This window comes from Siphateles boraxobius, unplaced genomic scaffold, assembly GCF_051911475.1.
Source record: "Siphateles boraxobius isolate OS27281-9 unplaced genomic scaffold, OSU_SipBor_1 7, whole genome shotgun sequence".
Taxonomy (NCBI): domain Eukaryota; kingdom Metazoa; phylum Chordata; class Actinopteri; order Cypriniformes; family Leuciscidae; genus Siphateles; species Siphateles boraxobius.
The window spans coordinates 17,228,945-17,256,558 of NW_027509197.1; the positions used below are offsets into that span (position 1 = coordinate 17,228,945).

At 40.3% G+C, this 27,614-nt stretch overlaps 2 protein-coding genes across 12 annotated transcripts in view; both read left to right on the plus strand.

The window, feature by feature from the left end:
• dgkg (diacylglycerol kinase, gamma) overlaps nucleotides 1-5,731 on the plus strand; it is a 147,860-nt gene extending 142,129 nt beyond the window's left edge. For all 4 annotated transcript variants that reach the window (XM_077216586.1, XM_077216585.1, XM_077216588.1 and 1 more), the window contains one exon: nucleotides 803-5,731. In XM_077216586.1, the coding sequence (XP_077072701.1) occupies nucleotides 803-901 (99 nt within the window). In that variant the 3' untranslated portion in view covers nucleotides 902-5,731. The remainder of the gene's footprint in view (nucleotides 1-802) is intronic.
• A 3,379-nt stretch (nucleotides 5,732-9,110) lies between these two features.
• Nucleotides 9,111-25,410, plus strand: etv5a (ETS variant transcription factor 5a). Of its 8 annotated transcripts, none has more exons than XM_077216598.1 (14): nucleotides 9,111-9,245; nucleotides 10,979-11,111; nucleotides 11,192-11,282; nucleotides 11,492-11,539; nucleotides 11,878-11,928; nucleotides 13,731-13,854; nucleotides 13,950-14,234; nucleotides 14,691-14,977; nucleotides 16,574-16,633; nucleotides 16,752-16,820; nucleotides 17,076-17,245; nucleotides 23,385-23,486; nucleotides 23,601-23,781; nucleotides 23,908-25,410. In XM_077216598.1, exons 2-14 carry the CDS (start codon nucleotides 11,064-11,066, stop codon nucleotides 23,910-23,912), a joined length of 1,521 nt encoding a protein of 506 aa, XP_077072713.1. In that variant the 5' UTR covers nucleotides 9,111-9,245; nucleotides 10,979-11,063; the 3' UTR covers nucleotides 23,913-25,410. The 8 variants fall into 8 exon arrangements, with proteins under 8 accessions (XP_077072713.1, XP_077072710.1, XP_077072712.1 ...); XM_077216595.1 differs by having other exon boundaries at nucleotides 9,112-9,245; nucleotides 11,189-11,282; nucleotides 23,385-23,492; XM_077216597.1 differs by having other exon boundaries at nucleotides 9,112-9,245; nucleotides 11,189-11,282.
• Nucleotides 25,411-27,614: the final 2,204 nt, after the last annotated feature.

Here is a 27,614-nt window from a genome sequence, read left to right on the forward strand (position 1 = left end):
CAGAAGTTCGATAACAGTATATCGCTGCTCACGTATTTCGAACTTTGTTTTACCTTTAAACGAAGAACGAAAAATAACTTTTTCTTGAGTATATCGGGGCCTTAAGAGTTTACTACTTGTTTTTTTTTTTTCACGCACCTTGTTGGCTCTTTGAAGTTGCACCAGAATAACTCTACAATAAACACATATAAAAAAAACATATTCTGAAAGAGACCACAGTATCTGTCTGCTCTTAAAGTTCACAAGAGCCTCTGATGCAATGTGAACTCAGATCCACCCAAAGCTCAATGATAGGTGTCAATTCACAGTAGAACCTTTTCTCCATCTCAGAAAATTGCCTCCTCCGATCTGTTGCAGCTTTGTACATTCAGCCATCCCAGCGAGCAGACTGTTAATTAAAACACTGTCATGTCACACCCTGCCATTGACTGATTATGTCATTAAAAGAGGGGAATAAACATGTAGCTTTCCATCTGCACATAGCGCCAAAACACAATATCCTCCGCTATATATACATCTCTGTCAGCGCAAGCGCTATAAAAAGTGTTGCCGCTGTGCTTTTAGTCCTCTCTAATTTCTAACTGTGCTGAGGGGAATATGGGATGTTATTTCAGTTTCAAGGTCAGCTCTCACGTTCTCTAATTTGTGCCTGTTAATTTGGACGTGTGATTTCTGTCAGCTCATTTGCTGAATGTGAATGAGACAACTGCTTAAAACTGCGAGTGATTAACAACCAGAAGGATTTAGCCAACTGTTCAGATTTGGTTGTTTTCGGAGAGTAATCTATCCTTCTTTCCTGCAGATACGGATCACGCATAAGAACCAGGTGCCTATGCTGCTAGGACCGCCACAGAAAACTCCCTTCTTCTTCTTCAAGAAGCGCAACAGAAGTCGGGACTGAATGTGGGACTCCAAAAATCAGCCACTCTTCTACAATCATACAAACACACTCAAGCATCTCCACCTTCCTCAGCCTCTTCTTTGTGTTTGGCTAGTGGGACCCAAAGAGAAGAGACTTTTCAAACACTCTTGTGGAACAAATCAATACAAATACAACACTGTAATGGGCCTCTAATGGACTCCATCTTTCAACACAGCCTGGCTGAACCAGTTAAACGGACCTTCTCAGAGTGTCATGACCACTTCCTGTGTCTTATCATGTAGAACGTCTTATCACAGGCTCGTGACCTGTTAGCTATGACTCAATTCCAACCAAATTCCCCCTACCAGTAGGCCACTGCCTTGGGATCACACTGTGTGCCCTCTCCCTCCTCTTGAGACGGACGGCTCATCAGAAGATACTGCCAAATTCCAAGAGAAAAAGAGAGAGAGGCAGGACCAGAAGAGCAAGAGACTCAACCAGTAAATGGACAAGAAGTGTGTTCAAGTGAAAAGAGAAGGAGAGCGAGACACCCTGGCACAATAATGTTCGTCACATGACAGTTGGTGGTGCACATATGGACGTCACTGGGCCCTGGCTTAGCCTAACAGGACCAAGGAACAAACTTTCCTCCTAAAGGAGCTTACTGAATTATACATCAGTGCATGCAAAGCGCTCATTCCAGTGCCTCTCTAAGGCCCTACAACATGCCACCACTAAAGAGATGAAACGGCAAACTCATCCATTATGAAGATGTTTATGGGGGTCTACTGATAGGGATAGGATAGACTGACCTGAAAGAGATGTAACATTTCAGCTTCTGTAGTTTGCCCCGGGCATTCTTGATGTTCGTCCTCAGGCCGCAAAACTGACCAGTGCAAGTTGTTACAGTTAGCTGGATGTTTATTTAATCCTATACTCCCCTCTAAAACAACAGTGCTAATGCTCAGTGTTGAGAATGGACCTATTGTCTTTTAAAAAAAGAAAACCCTTAGAAAAGAGAATGTGTACTAGAACAGTTTTACCAATTATTGTTTATTAGCAAAGTGGCAATTTGTGCAATAATTTTATTATATTTTTAAGCCAAATCAAAAATATTGTGCCATTAAGTTTAGGGGAAGATTCCATTTAATTTTTATTGAAATACCCTGCTGATAAAAAAACATCTTAGACCAGTCTATGCTGGTTTGCCTGAAACGTCTTTTTTTCTGAAACATCTGGTTTGCCTATGTCTGTTGGCTGGTTTTAGAGGGGTTTTGGGAATTTTTCAAATGAGGCTGGGAGACTAGCAGGTTACCCAGCTAGACCAAATGAAGACCAACTTAACAGCCTATTCACACCAACACAAACATTTGGCATGAACATTTTTGCATTTGTTTTGTTTGTTTAGACCAGAAAAATGGCAGACCAGAAGAATGAAAATGTGACTTCACTCTAACAGTAGGTGGCACTTACAGATAAGAAAGTCAGTCTGTAGTTTTATGTAACAGTAGTGGCTCTGCATATGTGACCTAAAGCACAAATCTTATTGTTTGGTTTCTTCGTAGTGCTATGGATTAGAACACCACTCTGTAGAAAAAATCTGTTGCATTAATGACATGGAATTGTTTGTATCGGTCTGAACAGCTGCAATAACAGTCTTTCATTCAATTGAAATGTTTATTGCACCGAATTTTCGCACCAAACATTCGGCTTGGCGTGAGCTAAGACCAGCAAACCAGTTTAGGCACTTTTATGCCGGTTTTATCAGCAAGGTATGATTTGAATTAAATTATATACAAATGGAACAATAAGGAAATAATGGTAATGCTTTATGACTTTAAGGGTCAATTCATTAATATTAGTTAATGCATTAGATGTCAAGAACTAACAATGACAATGCATTTACAGCATTTATTAATTTAGTTTAACCCTAATTTGTACTGTTGTTCATTGTTAATTTATGTATATTCAGAATATTAAATAATATTAATTTACACAGCCCAAATGTTCAATAATCTATGAATATATGTGGAAATTTGCATTGACCAAGATTATTTAATGCTGTAAATGTATTATTAATTGTTTGTTTATGATCGCAAACACATTAACTAATGTTAAGAAATTGAATCATAGTATGAGGTGTTACAAAAATAAGAATTTAAAGAATATGTTCTCTGTATTTCTGAGAAAGTCTCCGCTGTAGTTTACAGCATCTCCCTTTAGAGACGGGCGGAAATCGATTGAGCGCTGGTATTAACACTGAATCCTCAGGTCCTCATCTGTCACAACAAGCTACTGCAGTGGGGTTTGATTTACTGCTGCATGGACAGAGCCTAAATTTAACTTCCTATTTCAGGGAGTGAAACACTATTCCTAATTGCAGCATGAAAACATCAGCTCACAATTTCAGGTTGACAGTTAAACTGGTGTGATAGTGATCCAGATGAATGAAAATAACGTAGGTTACTTACCATTACCGTCAACAACAGTGACTTCAAGATCCAAAAAGTAAGCTTTTTCATCTTTTAGCCCTTCTGAGAAGGCCTGTGAAGAGTATTTAACCTAAAGATGCCCACTATGTATCAGTATTTGTATAATCCAAGAGCTTTGTGTGCATATATATGAATGTTTTTAAAGGTATAACTTAATATAGTATCAGAGATTAGCAGTGATACCTAATGGGTCACATGATTGACTGTAGCCATCAGGCAGATGTGCCTGATATAGATCAACATGCAGTGATCATCAGATGCTTTCGCAGTGTGACGTAGGGTCTAAAGGACTGTGTTGGGACTGTATATATGTTTCACCAATACAGAACTGGGGTCAGATTGACTTAAAGTTCAGGTGTGGGCTTTGGAAACTGAGCTCTTACCAGGGTTAGCAGGTTAATGTTCCCTTTAAAGAACACTGAACCGCAGAAGCTACGCCAGTGTCCTAAAAAAAGCTAATCTCTCCATATGACCACAGAACTGACGTCCACCTCCAGTCGTTCGCTTTATCATAGAAGTGAATGTTGGATTCGGCTAATAGAGACCCATTGTTTCTGTGGTTATTGGACAGATGGTTTATTCAGTGTGACAGCCTGGTGTTTAAAGAACGGCGGTTTGGTTACGAGTGCATGTTTACAACTACTTTTCATTTTACAGTTTAGAAGGATTTTAAACAGTCATGTATATATAGATATTGTTTATATTTTCTCTAAAGTTTAACCACCGCATGCCTGCTGAAACAAAGAAGACAAAGACGTCTGCTTGAAGAGAGACAACGCTGATTGTTGCTACCTTGTTAGTTTCACATTATTATATTTTGGACCCTATCCAAGCCCCTTGTATCTATCCACTGTACTTTTCCTTGGTCCGTTAGTAGAATGTTCATCGTACAAGTACCTCTGTGGCGGTTCTTTGTTCTGTTTTGTATTTTGTAGACTGAGGTTTGGCGCCAATATATGCTGATCAAAGGGCAACTGATGAATGTCACCTGGAAATGCCATTTCTAAATCGTACCAATGTCCCCTTCTGTCTCATTTCTGTGAATAACTGATAGCCTTAACTTACCGATACAAAATTGCGTTTTGCCTGGAGCAAAGAATTTTGCAATACAAGTCACTGAAAAATCAACCAAATGAAAAAAAAGAGAGAGGTCAACATCTGTTTTGCTGTGTTGCAATAACTCATTTTTGTTAGTGTCATCACACTGGCGTATTCGCTCTCAGCTCTCAGAGAAGAGAGGTGATAGAGCGATGTCCTGCACATCACAAAGGAGCTTCATGACCTCTGGCACCACATACGTCTTCATTTGTGGACTGACCGACTGACTTTTATCTATTATTTTTAGCCGTCCTAAAACTGTGATTGCTCAATCTGCCCATCACTGTCTCTTTTCTTAAAACAATAATCCAATTTTATCTGTCAAAACCATGCTGCCTCTTGCAGGGTTGTGCTCTATTCAGAATTTAATTGAGAATGCCTTTTAAATTCTAATTAAATGCAGAATTGCATATCGAATGTGAATGTAAGAGAGCAGAATTATGAATTTAAAATTAATTGAAATTCAAAGAAGTTCATATAATTGTAATTTTTAAACAAAAAACCCTTATTTTAAAGTTTTGCAAAGATGTCTTGAAGTTTGAGGGCTTGGACAGAGAGAACTATTGATTGATTGATTGATTGATTGATTTGATTTATTGATTGATGGATCGATTGATTGATTGATTGATTTTCCAGGATGCTTTACCTGTGTTGAATTTCTTTGAATTACAATACATTAAATTATTCTTACTGTCATTCCAATTAAAATTCATGAGGGACATGGGTAATTCTATTCAAATTCCACCCCGTGAGTTGAAAAGGAGCTGATTCTTCAGTTCTTAGTTCTGCCCAACCCTGGACCATTGAGATTTTTAAGGACGGTGAACCAGAATCCGAGACTCAAATATGATCTTCTATGCATCATGTTGCCCTCTAACAATGAGAACCAAACAGATTCTCTCTATTTCTCTGCTCATCTTACCACTCTCTTAGAGACAGTATGGCTTATCTCAGTGTAGCTCTATTCTTAGCTGGGACAGTGAACAGTATTGAGCAACACTGATGCAGTAGAGCCCATATCAATTCTGAATGTGTTGTTCTACATGTGTTTTAACTCACTGTCTTATTCCTGCCTTAGGGTCAATGTGGTTTGTAGCAAGTCCATCTGTGTGGTAGGCAACAAAGTACAAGGACAGGAGTCGTGCAGGGTGAGATGGGGTTAAAGGGCGAATCTTGCCCTTGACAGACCCACTTAGACCCGGTTACTCTGTTTCTTGTAAGCTGTTGGCATCCATGTTAATGGACAAAAGAGTTTTATTGAATAAACAGAGAGACTGAAGCTCTGTGTCTGGTGTCGGTCTTTGGGTGGCTCGATTGGGATGCTTTCTCACATTCGGCAAAGGCGCCGACACAATTCACTACTTAACATTATTGAATTTCAGTTCACACAATAAATCACAGATCTGGGTGCTCCTGCACTGATGATGTAAGGTTCTCGGGAGAAATACTGTGAGCCTTAAGTGCTGTACTTAAGATCCACTGACATCAGTCCTCATGTCAGCATAGTTTCACCCTTGTTTCAATTTCTCAAACAACACCTTCAGTCATGATTGCAGAAGAGTTTAAATCATACCATGTTATAATTGCAAGAAATTGACAAATTTGTTTATTCAATCTTTCCCAAGTAATGGGTGTGTTAACCTCCCATTATTTGCACAGCACTGCTGACCCGGCACTCTGAAGTGAGAATCTGCAATGAGTACTGACTAGATTTTGTGGCTTTATAGACTCTCAGACAATTGTACCCTTATGAGTACAACAGCTTGTCATTGGGGCAGTACCCTCAAGAGGTACTAATATGCATGCTTTAGGTGTTGATAAGGAACAAAGATCTGTCTTTAGAAGGTATCGCCCCAGTGACAATGTTATTGTATTTTGATAACCAAACAATAAATTCTCCACTTGTCAGGTTTCTTGAAATACATTAACGTTCCAGCTTCACTACAAATTGTGCTCAACATTATGCTACACCCCTAAATATAAAGGGTTCCGGAACGGGGTTTTCAGCAATGCCAGAAGAACTATCTTGGGTTCCCCAAATAACCTTACAGTAAAGGTTCTTAAAATAATTCTACAATCTTAAAAATAAAGGTTCTGGCATTGATGGTTCCATGAAGAATCTTTAACATCCATGAAACCTTTCCCAAAAGGTTCTTTATGGTGGAAAATGGTCTTTAGATTGTTTAAAATGTTCTTCACTAATAAGAAAAATGGTTATTTTAATACATTTTCACTGAAAGGTTCTTTGGGGATCAAAAAATGGTTATGAAAACACACTATTTGTGGCATAATGTTGATCACTAAAAACATTTGTTTCCATTTCTTGTTTTATATTTTAAAAAAAAAACATTTACAGTGAGGCATGCACACCAATCTATTGACCTTAACTTTGTTGCCATAAACCCTAAAAAGTCCACACAAATTTAGGCAAGTGCTTATATAAAATTATAAGCATCACATCTCTGCTTTTAACCCCTCCAAAAACTGGCCCATTTGCTTCCATTGTAAGTACCTGACTGCAACCTAGTTTTTTGTCTCTTTTAAAGAAAAAAAGGGGAAATTAATTTGATAGATTATTAATAGTTATTAATTTCTTTTGCTGTAGTAGGAAATATCAATTTACATTTCTAAACATTTCTTTTGCCATTAATTGCAATAACTGAGTGATATTTTTGTATGCATAAGGAGCCTGACAACAGCCGGGCTGATCCACACGGAGATCTGATCTCACTATCATCGAGTTTGTCTGGGATTACATGAAGAAACAGAAAAAACTGAGACAGACTAAATCCAGAACAACTACGGCAACATTTCCAAGACCCTTAAAGAAACTAACCATCCAACCCTTGCAGTGCCATTTACAGTATCCGATGGATGCCCTGTGAGGCTGTATATGACTGTTTGTTTTCGTCAGGCAGTCAGGCCTCTGTGCTTGTAAATACCGCCCTGTTAGAAGAAAAATGCAGATGACACAACAAGAAGCTGTGAGCTGGGACGAAGCCTACGCTTCTTGGATGTGCAGAGATAATGAGGCAGGAATTATCTCTCCATGAACTATTAATAGTCATCAAGTCCCATCATGTCTCTCTTTGGGAGAGCACCAGTGGCCTAAGGCTGCGTTATCCTTCATTCCACTTTATTAACTGCCCGTGTCAAGCAGATTTTACAGAGTGCATTCCTTTATTCAGGACTCGCCAATCATATTACATGGGTTACATACAAGATTAAGGTTTAAACTTTTCGATTTTTCTTTGTTACATATGATGCAGGCGTAGGGATCAGATTTGCTGCTCTGTCTGTCACTATTTTCCTGTGCAGTACATCTCCTTCGATGGATTAGCCCACATTTCCAGAGAGGGGCAGGCTGCCAGAACGGTCACACTGGCCCAGTCATGGGCACAAATAAGCCCTTCTGATGATCTGAGCCTCTCTGCATATCACAGTGAGTGAGAGCGGATCACTTCAATATTCGTCCCTTAAAAATGTAACATATCAAAGAGAGAGGTGTGCTGCTGTGCCACTGATTCCAGTGTCACCACCACTCTGGATTTAGGAAGCAGAATGGAAATACAATATGCTCTTGGCCACCCTCTTCTTCCCACCACCCACCACATTAGTGAAAGGTGCTATAAAAAGGAGACCCTGGCAGCTCAAGCAGCGTCAAGCAGGAGAAACAATGACACCAGTAACTGCATATGCACATCTCGTTCATGATATCATTGTCCTTCTGTGAAAGTGGGCTCTGCTTGAAAGCCAGAGGATTTTAAAGATTATCCTACTCAGACTTGACACATGAATTTCTCTTCCTCTCTTTTTCACAGAAACCACTTTGTTAAATATAGATTCTAGGACATCTGGCCTTGACCACAATAATACATTGTAAATCCCTTGCACATCACAAGATTGCGCAGTTCATTGTGATACCACTGTAGCAGCTAATTGATAATAACAATGCACTTTATTTTTATTGTTTTTATTTGAGTAAAATAACGTAATTTGTTAACTTCTTGTAGAGACGTTCGTGTTTTATTCAACAACATAAATCAGAATTACTTTTTTATCATAAACTTATAATCAATATTCTATTATTATTATTATAAAATTATTTAACTGACTTTTTGTTGTTTTGAGAAAACCTTTACAATTCAATTTTAAAATGTTAATTCAGTTTTTGAATATTTATTTCGTAGAAAAATGTATGTAGGCCTAAGTCTCTTCTGTTTACCACAGATATTATTTTATTCATAAACTGAAAATGAATGTTCTATAATCGTATATGAAATTCCACAGGAAACCCATGCCAAATTAATCAGTGTTTTATACTCGTTTTATGAGTTATTTGGAAAGTTTGAGACATGAAATAACTTATTTTAAGTGTCATCCAACTTCTCTAATGTGTTTTTCGGGCGATTCTACTTATTGGTCCCTGGCCCTTTAAGAGCCTTTGGAAACGTGCGAAGAAAAATCTTGAAAGTGAATGAAACTCAGCCATTCATAAAAATAGGACTGACGGAGCTTCGATTGGTCGTTCAGCGCTTATACATATTCCAAGTAATTCTCGCAAACCATTGGTTTATAAATGTGAATGACGTACCCTCGGAGCCAATGGGCTTCCAGAGACAAATGCCTCTCGAGCCCAAGGGAAAACCGAGCAGTCCATTTACAAAAACCTCATTCAAGTTTTGAGTGTTGGAGAGAGCGCCTGTATTGATCAGTGCGAGCGGACGGCATCCTTTTGGGATTACAACCTGAAACCGTGTTTTTTGAGTCCATTGCGAGCCGTCATTTAGAGGGTGAGTTTAACCCTCATTCTTCAAAAATTTGCACGGGGTGTGCACTGATATCTGTATGAAAGCGTTTGTTTCTCCGCAGCGCGTAAGTTTAATCGTGGGATTCCAACGGCAAATAGGCTACAGCTATCTCGCCTTGGGGGAAAGCGAACGCCATTTTCTCCAAGAGAGGGCTTATACACTTTGGCAACCATTTTAATGCACGAAGTTTTTCCTATCATATTTTGCGCAGTTGTTGTTGTTACAGAAGCTTGTATGGTCCCTATTAGTGCACTAACCTGACATTTATAGGTGAGGTCGGTGCAGCCTGAACAGTGTATGGTTTTGTGAATGGAGGTCTCTCGTTTTCCCCCCCCTCACGGATCGAGTTTCACTTCATTGAGAAAAACAAGAGGCCGTCCGGGGGCTCCGAGTGGGAGGAGGCGCTCACCCATGCTCAATTTTAGATTTGCTTTAAGCACTTCATTTAGGGGTTTGGGAAATTTTCTCGGCTTTTTACCCATAATAATACTTAAAGTGTGTAAAGTATTTGAAAAGTGTGTTTTATTCTGAGAGAGAATTAAAACAGTTGTTTTCTCCTGATTTACGTTGTTGATCATATCATTTTATTTGTTTTTGAGTTATATACTGATCTTTTTTTTATGCATTTTTGGAATAACAAAAGTGTGGTTTTAAGTATAGTGAACTTGTGAAAGTACGCTGTTTCTTTGTGCATGTAAACTGTACTTATGACTGAACTCGTATTAGCCGCGGAAGTTTTCCGTACGTTTATCTCTCATCATGGTAGCAGAATATAGTCAGCATATTTTATATTTATTTAGACTTCCATAATTTCTCATCTATTAACATATAATTGTTAGGTGTACATGTCTATATTAAATGATATATTTAATATTTATAATAATACAAGTAAATGCATAGTAAATATGCATATATGTATATGTAGCCTAAACAATTGTTGCATGTGCAGAGTCACATGAAAGGTTGGCATATTAAAACTAATGCAAAAATAAAACTAAATATATTCTTGTTAATACTTATGTATATTGTTTTCTTTTAATATATACATGTATGCTTAACACTTTTAATGAATACGGTATATATATATATATATATGTGTGTGTGTGTGTGTGTGTGTGTATATTCTTTATAATAAATAGTATTAAGTAAGAAAGAGTTGTTTTGTGGTGAAGCATAACAATAAAAGTTGGCATAGTCCTCACAGTCGCCCCTCCCAAGCGTGCAGTTGATACACTTAAGTTAATATCTAGTGTTCTAACAATCTAGTTTTTCAATGTTTATTCATGGACCAGTAATATAACTGGAATATCAATGTATCATGAAATGTATGGTTTCCATTTCCATCAGTTTATCTTAATATGCTCATCACTCTTTTCATAGTCTAATCATAGGCACAGATGGTTGGCTTTGCTTATGTAATGTTTACATTCATTTCTACTGCAGATTGCATTACGCAGATCTCTCTCTCTCTCTCTCTCTCTCTCTCTCTCTCTCTCTCTCTCTCTCTCTCTCTCTCTCTCTCTCTCTCTCTCTCTCTCTCTACGGAGGGATGTTGTGATGGCTAACAGAGAGCGAAGGGGGAGGATGAATACACAGGATCAGATGGATCTGAGGGTTTTGTCAGCTTGTTTGCAGGGCTTGGTGTTTCGATGTGGGACACACTTGACTGTCCAGTATAGATCTATTGAATGACTAATCTATTTTTCCCCCCTTAGAGAAAACAGACCCAAAGAGGTCAATATAACAATCGCTTTTAAGCGAAGATCCTTTTCTGGGAGCCTCCTTGAAGACCCAGGTAGAATGGATGGATTTTATGACCAGCAAGTACCATTTATGGTCCCACCTAATGTAAGTATACTTCTACATTTCAAAAAAAAAAAATCTAAATTAAATCAGTCACCACTGACCAAAGTATTTTTCCACAGCAGAAGTCATTGCAAGTGGAGGAACCGTATATCCGACCAGTTAACGAGAGAAAAAGAAAATTAGTGGAGACTGAACTCGCTCAGGACACAGAGGGTAATTTCAACCTAATGAACATGACTAATGCATGTTTAGCAGATGGATCAGATTATTGAGATACATTAACAGTGAGAGAGCAGAAGTATATGTGCTCAAAGTAGTTTGATCGATGCAGTGATTGTTGAAGGCTGCCCTTCATTTATCAAATACTTGGATCGTAGTGGGTTTTCAAGCTCTCTGACTGTTCTCTTGCCTGTCATCTGCAGAACTTTTCCAGGACCTCAGCCAGCTGCAGGAGATCTGGATCGCAGAAGGTTTGTAGCCTATTAATTTTCATGCATGTCACTTGTGCTTTGTCATGCAGCTGACATTTATATTTCAGACTCATGAACATTTCTTATAATATCATTTTGTGTTACACTTTGTTCCAGCTCCTGTTTATTTGTCATGACACTGTAGCCATTTAATTTGGTCTGTTGCACCAGCCTTGCGGCAGTGTCCAAAAAGTTGGCACTAAGATGGCTGTTCATTTTTAGAGGAACAGAAAAATAGTGATAAATGTTGTCTGTCAAAATGACATTGATCTGCCAATTGTTTATCTGCAGGGAGCATTGTTTGCAACTCATTAATGCTCTCCAATCTCTCTCCACAGCTCAGGTGCCCGATGACGAACAGTTTGTCCCAGATTTCCAGTCGGAGAGCTGTGAGTACCTTGAGATGTATTATTTATTCTCCTTGGCAGTGTACTTTGGATGCCGTCCAGAAATGGCTAGGGAAAACGGCAGAGGCTGAACTCTTGAAGCTATTTATTATTCATCTCTTGCTCAAATTTAAAGCCAAAGTTGCATGGGAAACAAAGGAGATCTTAGACTAAGGATGGTACTAAGTGGCCAGACACTCTTGTTGATTTGATTTGTTGAAGATGCCAACAGTCAGTCTCACAAATTAAGCTCATTGTATATTTTATCATGCAATAATTTTTAAAGAAATTGATTTGCTCTTTACCTTGGTCCCACACACTCAACCCAATAGTGCTTTGATTTATTAGGACTTAAATTGTCTTTCCTCTTTTCATTCTTGCCTGAATGAAGTTGCCCCCGCAACTACCTATTTTTTCAGTCAAAGTAGCCGATTGGTATCAGCATCACATGATCCAAGCTCATAATCAGGTGTCACACTTTCATGCACTCTGTTCAGCCTCTGGAATGGACCGGATTCCAACGGGAAGGGTGAGAGGAAAAGGCTTCCCCTCACTCTCTACCTAAACCCATTGAATCCACAGCTACTGAATCTCAGTTCATTGAGGGTTCTCTGTCCAAACGCACCCAATTTGTTAGAGCCTGGCCACAGGAATCAAAGCCTAAGGAATGCTTGGTGGAGCATTTTATGTTAACCCCCCCCCCCCCCCCCCCCCCCTCAGTTTTGACACTGAAGTTTGTTTTTGTTTTCGTCTGATGTTGAGGCTGGGAGACAGGGTGTGTACCAGGGCATGCATTTAGTCCAGTTTTGCATGTCAGCGCAGTGTTACTGAAAAGCAGAAAGATAGTTATGAACGTTTGTGGCATGCTGTTTATAAAATGAGGCACTTTTTGAATGTAAGCCATGGGTTTCTTCATGTGTAAGCTTTTTTTACTGTCTTTTCAGTATCAACGGGTCATCTGGGCACCCCATGCCCTCCTACACTATCCCATAACCATATCAATGGGGAGTGGCCTCTTCTCTTGCAAAAACCCCAATGTCCACAGAGCAGAAAATCTCACTTTAATAGAGTTTATGTGGAAGAGTGCATGTACCTTCACCCCAAATTAAAAATTGTCGTTCCAAACTCGTAAGACTTTGTTTATCTTCGTAAGACAAAAAAAGATATTTTTTAATGAGAATCCATTCCACAAAAACTTTGATGCTTCAAAAAGTTCATAAAGACATCAAAAAAACGCTGAAGCTACACAATCACTTTTAAATGATGAACAGGTTTAATTTAGGCTTTTATTCACATATGATCAATGCACATAGAGCAAACCGAATATGGTCATTTTTGGGCGAACTAACCCTTTAACACATGCTTTTGAGCTTTCACGTGCCTACTGAGTGTCTCTTAAGCCCAGTAGTCTGGGTGATTTATCTGGCTCGACTCGTGTGGATCCAATTGCGTTGGCCATTATGTGGCGCCGGATATGAGAGCTTGATGCAGAGATCCAGAGGCTAATGGTTACAGTGCGGGGAGGAAAATCATTCACAATCATTGAATTACGACCACACTGATTCATGAGTATTGACTTGGCTATGATGGAAATCAGAGGGGAGTGCTTTGATTGCATGTGTTGTTCTGGACCGTGATACTGATAGGCAGAACGAAGAGCTTTTATGCTTCACAGTCGATTGTCATTACCCATGAAATATGGGGGTTTAATGGTGGAGAAGAATCTCCTTCTGAAACGTTTCACTGCACTTTTGTTGATGTGTTTGATTAGAAACATCTCCTTCTGCTTTTTTTTTCTCCCACAGTGATGTTTCATGGTCCTCCACTAGCGAAGATCAAACGGGAACTGAGTCCCTCCAAAGAGCTCTCCCCCTGTAGCCAGGATAGAAGTCCCATGCCGTATGGAGAGAAGTGCCTTTATAGCTACAGGTACTTTTTTTTTATATCCATCTCACCATCATCAAGATCTTCTTGTCAACATGTTGAGTGTGATGATGACTGACTTCTCATTTTCTTCAATACAGTGCCTATGAAAGGAAGCCCACAGCTGGGTTTAAGCCATTGACTCCTCCCTCAACACCCGTTTCGCCATGTGGCTCCGCCAACACTCTGGGGACACGTCCGCTGCATGAACAGAGTCCTCCCCCTGTCTCCAACACAACATTAGGACAGCGTCTCCTTCATGGGCAGCCTTCAATGACCAAGACCCCGCCTAGCCAGACGACACTCCCTCACCACAGCCAGAGCCCACCTTTTGCAGTGCCCTGTCCACCCCTAAACCGTGAACGTCACTTCAATAATGAACCTAGGTCAGTCTCTACATGGTTTTAGAACTTCAGTGAACTTGTGTATTCTATTTACTATATGGAATACTTGATCTCTTACAAAAAAATCAAAAAGATGTTACTGACCCCAGACTTCTGCTAGTGTGTATTTGGTTGTTTATATAATTATATATTATATGATTATTATTATTATTGTATTGTATTAATGATATATGACCGATACCCTTTCAGCAATGCTCACTTTGATGTCGAAGTGGTGTATATCACAGCTGGGGTGGTATAATAATATGACCTCCGTGAGAATAGATTGACTGGCATCCTGTCCTGCCACGTGTAGCTGAATTCCTGGGATCTTACCAAAGAATGTGTGGCATATAATTTCCAGCCAGTAGAAGACGACTCTAAAGTGCTAGTGCTAAGCTTCTCCTCATCCTGTCACACATGACCAAAACATTTATATTTTTTGCTGTTATCTTGCAGGTTTCAGCGGCAACTTTCAGAGCCTTGCCTTCCATTCCCACCTTCTGACACCCAGGGAAGACCCAACTTCATGCCACAGGTCCCCAGCACTTCACCAAGAGATGGAAGGCCACCTTACCATCGGCAGATGTCAGAGCCTCTGGTTCCCGTGCCACCTCAGAGCTTCAAACAGGAGCTTCTAGACCCCCGCTACGCTGAGCAAGGTGTTCCCAACATGGGCCTATCCCAGGCTGCCTTCCACCCGATGGCCATCAAGCAAGAGCCACGAGACTTCTGCTTTGACTCTGGTGAGGACTGTCCCATTTCTTAGAAATGGTTTTTGGGTATTCACAATCTGGCTGAGAGCTCTCTTGGTGAGGGCATGGAATGGGTTTTGTGTGCTTGCACGGGCCTGTGACTTTTAGCGTTGTTTAGTGAGGTGTATACGAACAAAAGCATGCACACATGCACACCTTGAACCTTTGAATTCAAAGAGACATTCAGAGAAGGCAGTGTTCATTATACTTAGACATTTCTTAAGTGCAGCATTATTAATAAACAGGGCTGTCAAATTAACATGGTAAAGCATATGACCTGTTCGCAAATTCTGTAAGAAAAATATTTATAATAAATTATTTGTTCTAATAATTTTGTATAAATTTATATTTATTATATATTATTGATTGTCATGATTTTTTTTATTATATCAAGGAAATATTGACATGCAATTAATTCTGATTCAATTTTATTAATAAATTAACCTGTAACTAATGAATTTGTATATTTTCAATAAATTGACAGCCCTATTAACAAATAATCAAAGGTGAACGTGTCATTTAACAATGTTATTTAGTCCTAAGCACTGAAACTCGTATCTGAGGGTAATCCTCGTATTTGAGGGTAATCCACCTCAGTTTAGGGTTAATTTATGCATCCTATTGTCCAAAAACCCTTAGCTTCGCTCATCTTTCTGTTTGTGATCCATACATTCAGTCTTGTACATTCTTCTATTGTTATAATATCCCTCTAGGTTTATGTTTGCAGGTTAGTGATGTAATTCCAAATCCTCTTACCGTCCTTTCTTGTAAATGTGTATGTCACATATTACATTTGCATGGGGGCGGCTGAACTGAGTCTTTTCATCTGTACAGCAGCCTGACAGATGATGCATCTGATGCAATCAATGAGGATCACATACTCAAAGTAAGACAGTAAAGGGGCAGAGTGGCCTGCCGAATCACCAGGACACACAAGGACAGATAAAACTTGATTGTCATGGTCCAGTATCTCGTCACGGTGGCTAATCCTATTTGGTGATTCAGTGGACTCATTGCTAATGCTGCGTGTTTCTTTGGTGTGTTGATATGAGCTTAGCCAGCACTACCAGATATGCAAGACTGGACATTCACGGCCCAGCTGTTCCATCTGAATCCCTATTTTTTTCATCATCTTACTTTTTCAGAGCTCCCTCAAAACCTCTGTTCAGATGCCAAATCAAGAAGTACATGTCATTCTTTAAATCTCTGTTTCTAATTAAGGAATAGACAGTGTTATTTTAGTATCCTTCAGATACTATTATAGTTTTTATTAATATTTTGAAATCCTATTTTTATATTTTCTGTTTAACTTTTAGTTCAAAAAGTTAAACTAAATGAAAATATTGCCTTGGAAAACACTAGCTGAAATAAAATCTTTTATATATACATATATTTTAATCAACATCGTTTTTATGGTTTTACTCAACCATAATAACCCTGGGAACAGTTAACATTATTAAGTTTATCAACAAAGATAATTTTATTTGATCTTTTATAGTATTTATTTTATTAATTTAAATTAAGTTCTGACTCATTTATGATTGGTAATTTCTCCTTTATAATGGTCCCATTTTTCATGTTTTGCAGAAGTGCCTAAGTGTCAGTCTTCATTTGGGAGAGTAGCAAGCTTCTACCAAAACCATGAGAGTAAGTGACCCTGCCATTATCGCATACATCACCTCACTGCAGCTTTGGCATGCTAAAATCATCTTGTCTTTTTAAAAAAAAATCTTACAGTATCTTTGTTTCCTCCCTCTGCCTGTAGACTTCTCATTTGACCGAGATCAACAGTTGTATTTCGACGACACCTGCGTGGTTCCAGAGAGACTTGAAGGTATTCAAGATTTCACCACGGGTTATCTATAGTTTTACTTGAAAGACAAGTTAATGGTCAATCCATCTCAGTAGTTTTCAAATGTTCAGTCTATTTTTAATCTTTTATTTTTTTATCATATAGGCACCCCCTTGTAGTATGGCGGTGCGAAATGAACACTGCGTCCACATTAGCAGCATGTGTTTTGGAATTTCTCGTTTACTTGCTCACGCTGCTGTGGCAAACTCTAATCCTCATCATTCTTGTTCCTGAAAGGGAAGGTAAAGCAAGAGCCCTCTGTTTATCGGGACGGCCCACCATACCAACGTCGAGGCTCCCTCCAGCTTTGGCAGTTTCTGGTTACGCTGTTGGATGATCCTGCCAATGGTCATTTTATTGCCTGGACAGGACGTGGAATGGAGTTCAAACTTATTGAGCCAGAAGAGGTCAGGACCTAAATTCAATATTTTTAGTTTTTAACAAGCACACACACCATTTACAATAGCCTTGCATATTCTCGCTTTTGATAGCTTGGTTTCCATTCATGTAATTTTGTGTGAATTTTGGATTATCACACAAAAAATGCTAATAGAAACACATTAAGATGAAAATAAAACTTTCAAAAGAAAAAGAAACGGCAAATGACATTGAATTAAACATGAAATTTTGAAGTAGATTGACTGAAATAGTATTTTTTAAAGCGTACTTCATTATTTTTGATTTATTTATGTAGAAAATCCATTTTTACAGTGTACAGTACATCTTTGTATTTTTCTACTGTGTAGACAGCCAAGTTTTATTAAAAACCCATTTTGCCAGTGGTGAATTACTCCTTTTAAGAAGACATTTCATTTAGGAAAACACATTTACAGAACACATTTTTAAATGCATATCATATTATTTTATCCAGAAAGTCATGTGACTGAATTATTCGCCCAGATTATTGGCTCCCAGAACTATGGTGCACTGTTGCTCACAGACAAAAGGCATCTGCCACTGATTGTTAGCAAACTTGAATTTTGTCAGAGTTTGACTGCTCTAAATCATAAGTAATTTATGACAAAGTTAGGCTGCACGATATTGAAGAAAAATGCGATATACGATAACATACTCTGTTACTAACGTAACCTCGGTTCCCTGAGAGTAGGGAATAGCTATACGCAGTGAGAGAACTCCTTTTCTTGAGAATATTGAAGCCATTATTTTAAAACGCAGAGCGTCTAGCTCGCTCATTGGCTGTGCTGCAGGAACTGCACGAACCTATGGCGAGGTGGCTGAGACGTGCGAACCAATCATGTCGCTTTGTGCCCAGGGTGTGTCAGAACCTGCCAGAATGGGTGTGTGGCTTATGCCTATATAAGCAGACCATTTCGCCATAGAATCGGGTTAAATCGACTGAAGCGAGGTGCACCTGAGCCAAGCGTAATAGCACGGCAGGCTACGCAATACTCGTTCCCTACTCTCAGGGAACCGAAGTTACGTTAGTAATCGAGTACGTTCCCTTTCAAGAATTGTTCACTTCGTATTGCGTAGCTATACGCAGTGGGAACCTATTTTAAAACGCCGTGCTATTAGCTGGGATTTTGCCCTAAACCATTACCTGGGGCTAAGTGGCCGAGGTCAACAGTAGAGTTTGAAAGTCACTATTCCCCCAGGGCTGAACAAAGGTCGGACCCTTTATTAAGGTATAATGTTTCAGAAACTCGGGGCCGAGGCCTTTAGATAGAAAGTACCCGTGCCTGCAGAGCAGGGATCTCTAGGTTGTAGAATCTCACAAATGTGGACTGTGAGGACCAGCCTGCCGCCCCACAGATGTCTTCGATTGGTACACCACTGGACCAAACCCATGAGGAGGCCGTGCCTCTAGTGGAATGAGCTCTAACACCTATGGGGCATTGAAGGCCCATTGAGGTGTAGACTAGAGAGATAGCGTCTACTATCCATCTAGATAGTCTCTGTTTTGTGACCGGCAGACCTTTAGTGCGGCCACCGAAACGCACAAAGAGCTGTTCCAACTGTCTGAATGTGGCGGAGCGCTCCAGATAGATCTCGAGGGCCCTTACGGGGCAGACCAAATTCAAGTTATTATCATCTTCTGATGGGGGAAGGACTGATAGTGATATCACCTGGGGTCTCAACGGGGTTGAGAGCACCGTAGGAACGTAGCCGTGCCTCGGTCTGAGCATGACTCTGGAGTCGCCAGGCCCAAACTCAAGGCATGCAGCTCTTATGGAAAGCGCTTGCAGGTCGCTTACTCTTTTGAACGACGCCAGCGCTAGCAGGTTTAGAGTGAAAAGCGGTATAAGGTCAGCCGCCTGGAGCGGCACAAACGGGGGCCCCTTAAGGGTCCTGAGAACCGTAGATAGGTCCCAGGAGGGGACAGAGGGGGTCCGAGGCAGGTTGAGTCTCCTGGCCCCCTTGAGGAAACAAATGACCAGGTCACTTTTCCCCAGGGAATGGCCGGCAACATGGCCGTGAAAATCCGCTATGGCTGCCACATATACTTTGAGAGTGGAGGGGGTCCTACCCGCATCCAGCAGCTCCTGAAGAAAGGAAAGTACTATAGTATATGTGTGGGTCTACGTTTCGTGCTGCACGCCAGCTTGCGAACGCTGACCACTTGAGAGCATTGAGGCGTCTGGTAGACGGTGCTCTAGCTTCATTCATGGTATTTGGACTCCATCTGGGAGGTCCCTGGGTACCCATTGAGGAGCCATACATGTAGGGCCCACAGATCTGGGTGACCTTCCTCAGTGGTATGGGCGAGGGAGCTGCCTTTAGCAGCTTTGCTAGGTCTGGGAACCAAGTTTTGGATCTCCAGAGGAGGGCTATGAGGAGGACTGAGCACTTGCACTCCCTGATTCGCTGGATGACCTGTGGGAGCATCGAGACCAGAGGGAATGCATAAAGAGAGCGGCTGGGTTAGTTGTGGGCCAGCGTGTCCCTTTTCTTCAAAGAATATTGGGCAGTGACCATTGTCTTCTGAGGCGAAGAGGTTGACCATGAGGTCTACCTTGCCGAAGGTGCTCCAGATCATGTGAACCGTCTGAGGGTGGAAAGACCATTCCCCTGGGGGGACATTGTTTCTGAATAACATATCCGCGCCCTGGTTCAGAATGCCTGGTGTGTGCACCACCCTTAGCGAGCACAGGTTTACATGATGAGGAGAAGGAGGAGTCTGGCCATATCGTCCAGGCTGGCCGATCTGAGGCCGCCCTGGCGATTTATATAGGACACCACTGACATGTTGTCCGTGCGGACGAGGATGTGGTGTTCCACCATTTTGTGAATGCATGGGGTGCCAGAGACAGACCAAACGGTATGACCGTATATTGATATTGCCACTCGAAGGTGGATCTCAAGAATGGCCTGTGGTGGGCTATTTGGATATGAAAGCAAGTATCTTTCAGATCTACTGAAAAGAACCAATCCCCTGGGCGAATTTGCGCAAACCCTCTCTTTCCCCCCGTCATTCAACTAGGAGGGCTTCCGAGGCTCAGGGTCCAACACAAGCTTGGGTCGGGGGCCCTGACGTACCGGGAACGGGTAGTGCTTTGCAGGCTTTTGGCATCGGTGGCCTTCAGCCGCTGGGCGGGGCTGAGAAGCCGGCAGTGTGGACTTGGCTGGCTGAGGGAGCGGCGCTTTAAGGCGCCCTGAAGCCGAGCTTGACCGCTTGGGCAGAAAGTCACGCATGGCCTGTGACGATTTCTGCGCCTCAGTGCGCTCAGAAAATCCCTTCACAGCTGGACCGAAGAGACCGGTGTTGGAGATTGGGGCATCAAGGAAAGCAGTTATGTCTGTGTCCTTGATCTCTGCCAAGTTCAGCCAGAGGTGGCGCTCCAGCACAACCTGACCATACCTCTGCCGTTCGCCTGGGCAGTGGTCTTGGTGGCGTGCAGGGCTAATGGCTCGTTTCCACTGAGCGGTACGTTACGGTACAGTTCGGTACGGTACGCAATTATTTACGTTTCCACTGTCAAAAGTTGTGAATGGTACCAAAAAGCCGAACCGTACCGTACCACTTTTTGGGTACCCTTCCGTTGGGGTACCTAGCACAGTGGTACGGTACTAAAGGGAGGAGCTAGACTCACTGCAGAACGCTGATTGGTTGACAGAGTATCGTCACTCGTGCGAGCTACAAGGGGAATGGCAACATAAGAAGCGCCATTTTTTTAATATACAGTTGGAATTTAATACTACGGTTATTTCACGAAATGTAGTTGTAAGAGTTTTTGAGGCGAGAATGTAGTTGTTTAAAGCTCAAATCTGCGGTTTATTTATAATGATTTATGATAATTTGATCCATTCCAGGCGATCACCGGGCGCTCGGCGCTCATGTTCCCCACCTGGAACAGCCTTTCCTCGGCTAGTCGTTCTGACATTTGCCGCTGACTCTGTAGTGGTAATTCGTCTTGTGTATATCTAACGGGTGATCTTTGGTCTCGTGAATCGATAATTCGTTCCCTGGCCAATCGTTTTGGCTGAGGGCTAAGTGAAGTTTCATATATTTAGGCTATAACTTTTCCGTTGTAAAGTTAACGTTAGACTAGCGCTGAATTTGTATATTTGACTGAATTGTTTGCTTTATTTCTTATTGTATAGCTTCTTGTAAGGTTACCTTTTACTTATACTTTTATAATGGCTATTATTGATAGAACTGAAATTTAACAAAAAGAGATAGGGTTGAGTTTTGTCATTTTTTTATTACAAGATTATCACTGTAATGTTGTTTATTGCAACATTTGTACAAATGCACATGTTGCCTGGAATATGTTTAATATTTTTTTAAATTTAAACGAAAAGATGCAGGGTTGTGTTTTATATTTCGTTTTGTTATAAATAGGCTAACGTTAAACATGTATATAATCAGGTCTATACATTGCCTGAACCACATTTGTGTGCCTATAATGTTTAAAATTTATTTAAATGAAAACGAAAAGAGGCAGAGTGGTGTTTTATAACATATTTCGTTTTATTGTTGCCTAAAATGTACATGCAGAGCGAGCTGAGTGATGCTTTCAAGAACGCGCTGTTCCATTTGGAGAATTACCGGACTCGGCGTCCTCGGGAGTCCTTCTGCTGAGAACTTTACATACTTGGTATTGAGAAATGCCTAATGTCGGCGCTTGTCTTCTTCTGACGAACATGCCGAGAAGCAAGGACAAGATCTACTGTATGCCATCCATTGGTGTTTACTTTGTCGCTTTCTTCTTCGCGCGAAAATGACGTTGATCGCTTATTTCCGGCAAATACCACGCCTATCAAGTAGGGTACTGGCCTGGCCGGCGCGCGGTGTAAGCAAGACCGGCGAGGGCTGATTTCGTTCTGCAGGGCTTGGATGGGTGGACCGCCTTGGTTCTCCATCCGTTAGAGGTGGGCGGGCAGAGATGCGCAGCCACAGCTTCCACTGGGGGGGCAAACGTGTTGTAGCCCTTCTCCTCAGCGCCGTCAATAGTGGAGAGTGTGCGGAGGTTGATGTCTTTAAGCGAGCTGAGTGTAAGGTGCGAGCCATGATTTTAGCTCACTCTAACACAGTCTCCGCTGGCTTAGGATTGAGGGGCGGGGTCAACTGTCGAGCCCGGCCAGTCTTCTCCCTCAGATGCAGCCAGGGACATGCTGTCATCGCCATCTTCCTCAGATGCGCCAAATGAAACCATTGTTGAGTGCAGTCTCTGCATGGGCGAGTCCCAGGCATGGGGCGCACCCATTTGTGCGTCTCAGCCGCCTCATCACAGGTTCGTGCAGTTGCTGCAGAACAGCCAATGAGCGAGCTAGACGCTCTGCTCTGTGCACGTGGTGCAGCTACACTGCGTTTTAAAATAATGGCTTTAATATTCTCAAGAAAAGGAGTTTTCCCACTGCGTATAGCTACGCAATACAAAGTGAACGTTCTCAAAAGGGAACTCATTAAATAATGCGATATTCGATGTGTGATACGATAATGCTTAAATTGTGTAAAATAAACTTAAATTATCTTTAAAATAGATTAAAAATTATAGAACCTACATGCGTGTTTCACATTCTTTTTGTGACTAGAAAACATCCCTACAACTTCTGAAAATGAACAGCAGTGTTTTACTGTAGCATAAGAAGTGTTATTTTAACATCAGTGTAAACCACAGGGTTCAGGTAGGCCTACATTAGGTTTTTTTAACAACAGAAACGGAATAATCAAATGTAAAAATAAAACTGCTTGGTTGTCACTGTATTAATTACATGTATATTGATTCTTATTAAAGCTAAAAAGGTTGTTCAGCCACGAGAAGTGAGTGATTTTTCTCTCTTTCATTCATGACCCCAGTTATTGCAAGTCGTTGCGATATGCATATCGCAATATATACATTTGCGATATTTCGATAATTTCGATATATTGTGCAGCCCTAACATAAAGCAACATTGGTTCTCCCGGTGGCGATAACTTCCATTTTTATTTTATGTCAATTTCCCTGCAAGTGACACCGCTTTATTCATAAACTGTTTTTGATTCCATTCCAATTTTGGTTGTGTACATTAAATTGCTATCCAAATTAAACTGGCAACTAAATAAAGCTTGGCTAATGAAATAATCCTCGTCTGCGTTTTCAGGTGGCCCGACGCTGGGGCATCCAAAAGAACAGACCAGCCATGAACTACGACAAGCTGAGTCGCTCACTTCGTTACTATTATGAGAAGGGAATCATGCAGAAGGTAAAGGCAGGTTCATATTTCTTTTACTTTATGCTTTACTCATAATGACAATAGTTGCTCCAATTTTCCAAGTTTTTGTTTTTTGATAATCTAATGCCTAATTTCTCTCTTCAGGTTGCTGGTGAGAGGTATGTGTACAAATTTGTGTGTGATCCCGAGGCCCTCTTCTCCATGGCCTTCCCAGACAACCAAAGGCCCAACCTTAAAGCAGACCCCGACAGCTTGCCTGGAGTGGATGACGACACTCTTCCGTTGGCGCACTATGACGAGGGAGCTTCGTACTTGGTAGACGGTGGTGAGCAGTGTGTTGCTGGGATGCCTTTTCCTGACGCTTATGTGTACTGAGCATGAACCGTTAATCTGACTGAAACACATCTGTCCCTCTTGCCTCGACTCCTTTTGAACTGTTGCCCACTTCCAGATTAACCCTCCCAATCATTGAAAAAGAACGAGGAGAAATCTGCGAGCCACCTTTTCTCTGGCGTCAGCCCACGAGGAGGAGTCAAGGAGGTGAGGAAAGTTGGTTTCCCACGCTTAAACCTTCCTCGTGGCAAACGGTCTCTGCCGCAGAGATGAAGAGGTAGAGCTGGAGCTGACCGGCGCCGAAAGACTGATGGATCTCACTGCGAGAATTGTAGCAATTCTGTTTTTGACAATCTGCTTTTTTTTTTTTTAAAAAGAAGAAAAATTGGTAACAAATTATTAAGAGACATCCTCATAGAAAAAACCTTAAATGCAGCACTATTTAATAGTTGCCTTTTTGGTCTCCATTTATTTTGTTTTAACTCCAAACCATGTAGACAAGAAGTCAAAAGGGCTTTGTTTTGCAAGGAGGAAAATAAAAAATGACCCATTTGTTTCTTTAGACTCTTTAGAAAGCTGGATTTTATACACTTTTGTTGAACTAATGTGGACCGCTTTAATTATGCTGAGGAATACTGAACATGTTCTTTTTGTATTATTGGTTACGTTCTGAATCCTTTGTCAAGTGTTAGTTTTATAAAAACATTTTTTTCTTCTTGCTGGTTAACCTAGGGGTTGTTGATGTGAAGTTAAACCAGAGGCACTCTTAAGTATATTTAGTCAGCTTCACAAGACTGTTAATCATTTTTAAAGGTATTTCTGTATGCCTGTTGATTATTTAATTTTACACTCCCCAAGAAGCCAAAATTTGAATTGGTTCATATAATTGTCTTACTTTCAAAAGGGATGCACTAGTCAGAATTTCTCCATGCTTTAGTGCAAGTAAAGGTCAAAAACATTTAGCCTTTTTTTTGGACATCGTTCTATATTTTGATACACCAGGAAAACAGGGCCTTGCATGCAATAAGGTACAAGAAAAATAAATTTTCCTGGTCAGCCACTCATTGCCAATCTCAAGTCGACGAAAGACCACTGCTACCTTTTGCATGACATATTCAATGATCAGCTGTCCACAAACATATCGCTTTATGCTGGACAAAGAAGAAATTGTGGAGTTCTCTGCATTTGTCTCTCTCTCTCTCTCTCTCTCTCTCTCTCTCTCTCTCTCTCTCTCTCTCTCTCTTTCTCTCTCTCTTTAAAAAGATGAACTTATATATTTTTGCAAAGTCTGCATTTATTTGATTTTATTGTATAAGCTGTATAGTTCTGCCTGTAAAAGATACTCTATGTATGTTTTGAATGGATCCCTGCGTTGCAGTGACTGCACACCAGTGGTTACTGGACACCCTTACCTGGTGGGTTCGAGAGCAGTGCCTTTAAATGAGAGGTGCAGCTTATAAAATAACCGTTTTCTCATCGAATCAGGGGCTTGTCTCAACATCCACCATAGAAGGGTTGTCTGCACTTGTACAGGCTTAACCTTGTCCCCTCACAATGTGTACCTTACACTGCTGAGTTTATAATCTGTACTGGGTACAATAAACATTCTGCTTCACTTGCACTCCTGTGTTCTGCTTTTTCTTCTGCCACATCTTACTAGCCATTTGACTGACAAAGTAGTCACGTTTTGGTTGGTTCATTGAAACTGCTGAGACATTGCATATTATCAATGCTGAAAACTGTAGAGCTGCTTAATATTTTAGTGGAAACCATGATGCTGTTTTTTTTCAGAAATTTAAATATAAACTTCAAAATGTGAGAATATAAAGCCCATTTTAGATGATGGCCTAGCAATTGCTTTCTTGCAGTGAATCTGAAACTATTCTGTATCAGTCAGCCTCTATTAAGTTAAAGGCCTCTTGTTGTCCCAGGGGCTGCACAGTCCTTTCATCAGGACTTCAGATGGTCAGCTAATGTGTGTCTGCTCATTTGGTCATGCTGTAGGCCTCCCATCTTTGATTATTTAAAAGCTTTGTATGGATGGGTGAGTAGCATGTGTGATACTATATCTTGCACTTATGTCAAAACATCCACAGCCTCAATTATTCATCCAAACCCATTTATGTTTGCACAACACTGTGCATTCTGTACTATCATATTTTTCCTTTTTACATTGAGACATTAAAAATTGCAGTTTAGTCTTGATAAATTTCATTCAGAAACTGAAAACGGTGATAATCCAGTTGAGAGTGATCAGATGTTACATCACCGTGGCAACATCACTTAACCTTAACCATGCTATAGGCTATAACTGACTAATGCAATAGAGAAGAACACTATAAGCAATATATTCATTCATGCAAAGAAGGTAATGGCTGGTTCCATCAACATGCCTATATTTTGAACTGTGGTCTGCTAATTACTGTTTTAGTGAAGTATTGATTTCACTTAGCAAACCGACAGCTAATGCATACCATTTGCTTAGGGTATGTCTGTTAGTACAATGGAGCAAGACAGAGCTTAAGATGACATGATCTAACTCACTACGTTTATTTTGCCTTGTAAGCAGCTGTCCATTTGCTGAGACATAGCAATTAGCTAAATTAAGTTACAGTATGCTCTAATTAATGAACATCTTATTTTAATCGATTAAATATGCATTCATTGATATATGCATATATTCTTAAAATTAACCTGAATGTAAACGACGGAAGAAATAAAACATACAGGGAAACGCATAAAACGGTGTCCCATTCACACAGTCGGTAGGTTTTATAAAACCAGAGGCATACATGAATTTCCTTAATGTAAATTATATTTGTGATCTAAATGTTTTTAATGTTTGTTTTATTTTTATTGGCTTATTAATACAACGTTATACATGTACTATATGGCCAGCCATGAGTCGGGAATCGGGATCATTTGATGACGCAGTTCGTCAAGACGTAATCGCTGAATTGTTTTTGACCGAATCTATTCGAAAGAACCGAATCACATAAATGCACGACGATTAATAACAAAGCATATAATAACACTCTTAATAATAAAAGTCTTAAAGGGACCTAACTAACCCGCTGATTATAACCGTCAGAACGCATACACAACTGTTCTGATATTAAAATGACAAGTCAAAATCATCTAGGTAATAATAACACAAATGACAGTAAATTATCATTTTCCTGTCGTGCTTCATTTTACTGGCGCCTACCCTCAGGTTCTCTTCGGTCACTTCATCGGAATGTTACGAAATTTGGTGACTTTATGACATTTGGAATGTGAACACACAAAAATAATTCTGAGAATGTTGTGTGTGCAATCTACAAATCGGCCACGATGCAGAAAAAAAGTGCTCAGCAATGAAGGGTTGAAACTCTAAAACATCAATAGTGGAAAAACAGACCCACCTACTAACACACACACACACACACACACACACACACACACACACACACACACACACACACACACACACACACACACACACACACACACACACAATTGAGTCAGAAGACTGACATAAGAGGTTGAAATGAGATCCGATCCAGAATAATGATAATAATATATTAATAATAATAATAATAATAATAATAATAAGCTGTGATAAAGCATTCCTGTTTATTTTTGTAATTTTTTATTGAATTTTAATGTTACCTGTAACTAAATGCTTTCTCTGTATTCAGGTTTGACTGTAGTAATAATAATGCAAAAACGTGTACACTTCACATCAAATTTTATTTTAATTTTTTTATAAAGATTGACCAAAAGTATTATTTAAAAACAAATTTTTAATCCACATCTTAAAAGTAAGTAATTTTGTTCAAAAAC